Source organism: Chlorocebus sabaeus, chromosome 20, assembly GCF_047675955.1.
Source record: "Chlorocebus sabaeus isolate Y175 chromosome 20, mChlSab1.0.hap1, whole genome shotgun sequence".
In the NCBI taxonomy this organism is placed as follows: domain Eukaryota; kingdom Metazoa; phylum Chordata; class Mammalia; order Primates; family Cercopithecidae; genus Chlorocebus; species Chlorocebus sabaeus.
In genome coordinates this window covers 105,970,598-105,977,503 of record NC_132923.1, presented here as the reverse complement: position 1 = coordinate 105,977,503, position 6,906 = coordinate 105,970,598, and the positions used below count along the sequence as shown (strand labels likewise).

The 6,906-nt window shown below is 45.0% G+C and overlaps 1 protein-coding gene across 1 annotated transcript; it reads right to left on the bottom strand.

Moving 5' to 3' along the window:
* Positions 1 to 5,132: 5,132 nt before the first annotated feature.
* Positions 5,133 to 5,727, bottom strand: SELENOW (selenoprotein W). The gene is made up of 2 exons (XM_007979671.3): positions 5,631 to 5,727; positions 5,133 to 5,302 (listed from the first exon to the last, which is right to left on the bottom strand). Exons 1-2 carry the CDS (start codon positions 5,725 to 5,727, stop codon positions 5,133 to 5,135), a joined length of 267 nt encoding a protein of 88 aa, XP_007977862.3.
* Positions 5,728 to 6,906: the final 1,179 nt, after the last annotated feature.

The following is a 6,906-nucleotide window of genomic DNA, read 5'->3' as shown; positions in this document are numbered from 1 at the left end:
CCCAGTGACTCGGTAGGCTGAGGCAGAAGAATTGCTTGAACTGGGACCCGGGAGGCAGAGGTTGCAGTGAGCTGAGATTGCGCCATTGCACTCCAGCCTGGGCTACAGAGTGAGACTTCCTCTCAAAAAAACAAAAACAAAAACAGAAAACCCCTGGTATCCTTATTGAATGAATGAATGAATAATGAGATGGTGGAAGAAGATAGACTAGAGAAGCTATTCAAAGATACATTGCAGTAGTGTTGAGGAGGATAGGAAAAAGAACCAATAAAAAAAGCTTTGAGGAAGGGAATAGATGAAACAAGATAGTACTGCATGTCAGGAAGCCAAGACAGTGTGACCTTGGGAAAAAACAAGACTGCCAATAGGGTTCTGTACTTCAAGAGACAGAGAAAATGAGAGTAGAAAGAAGCCACTCTGTAGAATGATTGGGGGCACTCCTTGCAGGGTGTCATTTCAGGCTCACCCTGTAGCCCACATCTCTCTTTCCATCCCCTCCTGGAAGCAATGGTCATGGGATAAAGATAGAATAATAAAATAAAATAGATAAAATAAAAATTTTAAAAGGTCAGGCATGGTGGTTCACACCTGTATTCCCCGCACTTTGGGAGGCCAAGGCAAATGGATCACTTCAGGTCAGGAGTTTGAGACCAGCTTGGCCAACATGGTGAAACCTCATCTCCAGTAAAAATACAAAAAGAAGCTGGGCATGGTAGCAGGCACCCGTAATCCCAGCTACTCAGGAGGCTGAGGCAGGAGAATTGCTTCAGTCTGGGAGGCAGAAGTTGAAGGGAGCCGAGATCGTACCATTGCACTCCAGCCTGGGTGACAGAGTGGGACTCTGTCTCAAAATATAAATAAATAAATAAATAAATATGTAATTTAAAAGAATCTGCAAAATAAGAATTACACAGACATAGCTTTGCAATTACCATGTAAGGACCTGCTAATTGTATCATGTCAACTGTTTATTATTATAAAACTTTATGGCCTGGGAGGTGGCTCATGCCTGTAATCCCAGCACTTTGGGAGGCGGAGGCCAGGAGTTCAAGATCAGCCTGACCAACGAGGCAAAACCCCTCTCTACTAAAAATACAAAAATTAGCCAGGTGTGGTGGCACACACCTGTAATCCCAGCTACTCAGGAGGCTGAGACAGGAGAATCGCTTGAACCCAGGAGGTGGAGGTTACAGTCAGCCAACATTGTGCCACTGTATTTCAGCCTGGGTAACAGAGAGACTCAGTCTAAAAAAAAAAAAAAAAGAAATAAATAAAGAAAGAAACTTTATTACTACAAATATTAAGTACTGCTAAAGTTTATTAGCATATAACATTGACATGATTTCTTCCTATTTTTTTTATTATGTTAAAATACATGGGCTGGGCATGGTGGCTTACACCTGTAAGCCAAGCACTTTGGGAGGCCAAGGCAGGTGAATCACATGAGGCCAGGAATTCGAGACTAGACTGACCAACATGGTGAAACGCTGTCTCTACTAAAAAGACAAAAATTAGCTGAGTGTGGTGGCACATGCCTGTAATCCCAGCTACTTGGGAGGCTGAGGCATGAGAATCACTTGAACCTGGAAGTCAGAGGGTACGATGAGCTGAGATTGCACCACTGCACTTCAGGCTGGGCAACAAAGCAAGATTCTGTCTCAAAAAATAAATAAATAAAATAAAATAAAATAAAATAAAATAAAATAAAATAAAATACATGAGCTGGGCATGGTGGCTCATCCCTGTAATCCTAGCACTTTGGGAGGCTGAGGTGGGAAGACTGCTTGAGCCCAGGAGTTTGAAACCAGCCTGGGTAACATAGCAAGACCCCATCTCTCTCTTAAAAAAAAAAAAAAAAAAAAAATTAGCCAGGCATGGTGGCTCACACCTGCTTGGTGCTACTTGGTTTTTCTGCTAGTTTGCTTGTTTGCTTGTTTGCTTTGAGACGGAGTCTCACTGTGTCACCCAGGCTGGAGTGCAGTGGCGCAATCCCAGCTTACTGCAACCTCTGCTTCCTGGATTCAAGTGATTCTCCTGCTTCAGCCTCCTGAGTAGCTGGGACTACAGGTGCACGCTACTATGCCCAGCTACTTTTTTCGTATTTCTAGTAGAGACAAGGTTTGGCCATATTGGCCAGGCTGGTCTTGAACTCCCGATCTCAAGTGATCTGCCCACCTTGGCCTTCCAAAGTGCTGGGATTACAGGGATGAGCCACCACACCCAGCCCTTGGTGCTGCTTGGGAGGCTGAGATGGGAGGATCATTTGAGCCCAGGAGGTCAAGGCTCCAGTGAGCTACAGTCATATCACTACACTCCAGCATGGGTGACAGAATAAGACACTGTCTCTAAAAAACAAAAAACAGAACATAAAATAAAATGGATGAAATGAACCATTGCTAAGTGTACAGTTCAGTTGCACTGAATACATTTATAGTGTTCAACCATCACCACCATATATCTTATTGTTTTCTCCTTGTAAAACTGAAACTCTATACCACTTAAACAATTATTCCTCATTTACCCCTCCCTCTAGTCCCTGGCAACCACCATTCTACTTTCTGTCTCTATGATTTTGACTATTATCATTATCTTATATAAGTAGAGTCATACAGTATTTGTTGTTTTGTGATTGACTTATTTCATTTAGCATAATGTCCTAAAGTTTCATCCATGTTGTAGCATACTACGAAATCTCCTTCCTTTTTAAGCCTGAATCATAATAGTTCATTGTGTGTATCTACCACATTTTGCTTGTTCATTCATCTCTAGATGGACACTTCGATTATTTCCACATTAGCTATTTCAGATAATGCTACTATGAACATGGGTATACAAATATATCTTGGAGACTCTGCTTTCAATTCTTCTGGGTATATACCTTGAAGTGGAATTGCTGAATCATAGAGTTAAACTTCTATTTTTTTTTTTTTTTTTTTTTGTGAGACGGAGTCTCGCTCTGTTGCCCAGGCTAGAGTGCAATGGCCCGATCACGGCTCAGTGCAAGCTCTGCCTCCTGGGTTCACGCCATTCTCCTGCCTCAGCCTCCCAAGTAGCTGGGACTACAGGCGCCCGCCACCACCATGCCCGGCTAATTTTTTGTATTTTTAGTAGACATGGTGTTTCACCATGTTAGCCAGGATGGCCTCGATCTCCTGACCTTGTGAATCCGCCCGCATCAGCCTCCCAAAGTGCTGGGATTACAGGCGTGAGCCACCGCTTCCAGTCTTAAACTTCTATTTTTAATTTTTCTGAGGAACCATCATACTGTTTTCCACAGCAGCTGCACCATTTTACATTTTCACCAGAAGTGCACCAGGGTTCCACTTTCGCCACATTGTCACCAACACTTATTTTCTGGTTTTTGAAAGTAGCCATCCTAATGGGTGTGAGGACACTGATACTATTTTAGAACGTTGTAAATAATAAAATCCTAAACCATGAAATAATTTCTCCCCAGACATCAGAAAAAAAAATGTTTATTTTATTTTTTTTCCATTTAAAACTTTTTTTTTTTTTAAATTTTGAGGCAGTCTTGCCGTGTCTCCCAGGCTGGAGTAGAGTGGTGCAATCATCGCTCTTTGCTGCCTTGAACTCCTGGGCTCCAGCAATCCTCTAGCCTCAGCACCCTGAGTAGCAAGGACTGCAAGCACACGCCACCACACTTGGCAAATTTAAATTTTTTTTCTTTTGTAGAGATGAGGTCTTGCCACGTTACCCTGGCTGATCTTAAGGTCCTGGCCTTAAGCGATCCTCCCTCCTTTGGCCTTCCAAAGTGCTGGGATTACAGGCATGAGCCATAGTGCGCAGTCAAAAAAAAATTTAAATCATGAGATCCAGGGGAAAAAAAAAAAGCCTATTAAAAAAATTTTGAGGCCAGGCGTGGTGGCTCACGCCTGTAATCCCAGCACTTTGGGAGGCCGAGGCGGGCGGATCACGAGGTCAGGAGATCGAGACCATCCTGGCTAACACGGTGAAACCCCGTCTCTACTAAAAATGCAAAAAAATTAGCCGGGCGTGGCAGCGGGCGTCTGTAGTCCCAGCTACTCGGGAGGCTGAGGCAGGAGAATGATGTGAACCCGGGAGGCGGAGCTTGCAGTAAGCGGAGATTGAGCCACTGCACTCCAGCCTGGGCGACTGAGCGAGACTCCGTCTCAAAAAAAAAAAAAAAAAAAAAAAAAAAAAAAAAAAAAAAAAAAAATTTTGTTGGCCAGGCATAGTGGCTCACACCTGTAATCCTAGCACTTTGAGAGGCTCAGGTAGGAGGATTGCTGGAGGCCAGGAGTTTAAGACCAGCTTGAGCAACATAGCAAGACTCCATCTCTACTATTTAAAAAAGAGGGCCAGGAATGATGGCTCACACCTGTAATCCCAGCAGCTTGGGAGGCTGAGGTGGACGGATTGCTTGAGTTCAGGGGTTTGAGACCAGCCTGGGCAACATGGCGAAACCCCATTTCTACTAAAACAAAAAAGAAAAGAAAAAGAAAAAGGAGAAGAAAATTAGCGGGGTGTAGGGGCATTCATCTGTGGTCCCAGGTACTCAAGAGGCTGAGGTAGGAATGGATCACTTGAGCCTGGGAGGCAGAGGTTGCAGTGAGCCTAGATGGTGCCACTACATTCCTGCCTGGGTGACAGGGTGAACCCTGTCTCAAAAATAAATAAATACATAAATACATAAAATAAACTTATTTTTCTCCAGACAGCAGGGCAAATTTCTTCTTTTTTTTTTTTTCAGTTAAATTCGTCCAATATTTATTGAATCGTGAGCAGTTGCAAACATTGCCGCAATCAGAGACTCACCTATCCTGACGCCTCTTTTGGCTTCCCTTTGAGAAGGAAGCCTGAGGTGGGACATACCACAAACTCTGGTAGACAACCGGGGAAACATGGGGTATGCACAGAGATCTGATGAAATCAGGGAACAAGGGTAGGGCGGTATGGATTCTGGGGAAGACACATACTAACAGACTCTCCCACACAGAGGCAAAGACCAGGGGCATCAACCTCTGCCCCCAACAGCAGCTGCAAGAACAGGGGGAGACCAGGCGTCCTCGAGACATTTCAGTCCTTCCTGTCATGAAGCGTCTGCTGAGAGGAGCCAGGTCAAGGTCCTTGGACTCTGCCTTCAGGGCACATTAGCCCTGAGTCAAGGCGGCTTTGATGGCGGCCACCAGCTTCAGACACGTGTTTTCTGTGTCCACGTAGCCATCATCTTCCTTCTTAGAGTGAATCAACTTCTCGGCTACCATTACTTCAAAGAACCCAGTGGCCTGGGGAGTTCTCTTGCTGCAGATATCCAAAGCCCAGAGGACCTCATCTTCTTCTTTCTTTTTTTCTTTTTTTTTCTTCCTTTGAGACAGAGTCTGGTTCTGTTGCCCAGGCTGGAGTGCAGTGGTGCAATCTTGGCTCACTGCAAGCTCCGCCTCCCAGGTTCAAGCAATTCTCCTGCCTCAGGCTCCCAAGTAGCTGGGACTACAGGCGCCCGCCACCATGCCCGGCTGATTTTTTTTGTATTTTTAGTAGAGACGGGGTTTCACTAAGTTGGCCAGAATCGTCTCGAACTCCTGACCTCGTGATCTGCCCGCCTTGGCCTTCCAAAGTGCTAGGATTACAGGTGTGAGCCACCATGTGGTCGGGGGAGAGGGAGATCTCATCTTCTAACTGCTTCTTGAGCTGAAGATACTTGGACTTGTAGCCTCAAGCGCCACATAAACAACTCACGAGAGCCATGGCTCTGGGCTGCCACACCCATTGGGGAGCAGAGGCCTGGGTCTTGTAATAAAAAGGAATTTTATTCATTTAAAATATATGCATACGGTTGCTTACTATAATCTAGGCACTGTCTTCAGTATTTGTTTCCACCAGTTATACTAAATGACTCATCTACATCACCAGATTTCAGGAGAAAGTAGATGCACTGCCAGAAGAAAAGGAAATACTTTAGATACTAGTTTTAGCAAAACATGGCATTAATACATTGCAGATGGAGCAGGATGTGGATTTACCTTCAACTTCCACACTCTGTAACTGATGGATTTTGAGAAAAACTGGGAAAAAACATTGATAAAGAATCCATTAAACCAAATTTCTTGGCTATTCATCTACTTGACCACACAATTTTGCATATTAAACAGCAACTGTAGTTAAAATTATCTATCTCAGATAAGAATCTTTTTCTTTTTAGTCTGTCTGTCTGTCTGTCTGTATATATGTACGTATTTAGAGGCAGAGTCTCATTCTCTCATCTAGGCTGGAGGGCTGTGGTGCGATCATGGCACACCGATGCTTGCCCTCCCAGGCTCAAGTGATCCTCCCACCTCAGCCTCCCCAGTAGCTGGGTCCACAGGCATGTGCCACCACATCTAGCTAATCATGATACTTTGTGTAGTGACAGGTTCTCCCTGTGTTGCCCAGGCTGGTCTCGAACTCCTGGGCTCAAACAATCCTCCTGCCCCAGTCTCTCAAAGTGCTGGAATTACAGGCATGCGCCACTGTACCCGGCCCTTTTTTTTTTTTAATATGAGATGGAGTTTTGCTTAATTGCCCAGGCTGGTGTGCAGTGGTCTGATCACAGCTCACTGAAGCCTGGAACTCCTGGACTCAGGCAACCTTCCTGCTTCTGCCTCCCCAGTACCTAGGACTACAAGCATGTGCCACCACGCAGGCTGATTTAAAAAAATTTTTTTGGGGCCGGGCGTGGTGGCTCATGCCTATAATCACAGCACTTTGGGAGGCCGAAGTGGGCAGATCATGAGATCAGGAGATAGAGACCATCCTGGCTAACACGGTGAAACCCCATCTCTACTAAAAATACAAAAAATTAGCTGGGCGCGGTGGCACACGCATGTAGTCCCAGCTACTCAGGAGGCTGAGGCAAGAAAATCGCTTGAACCCGGGAGTCGGAGGTTA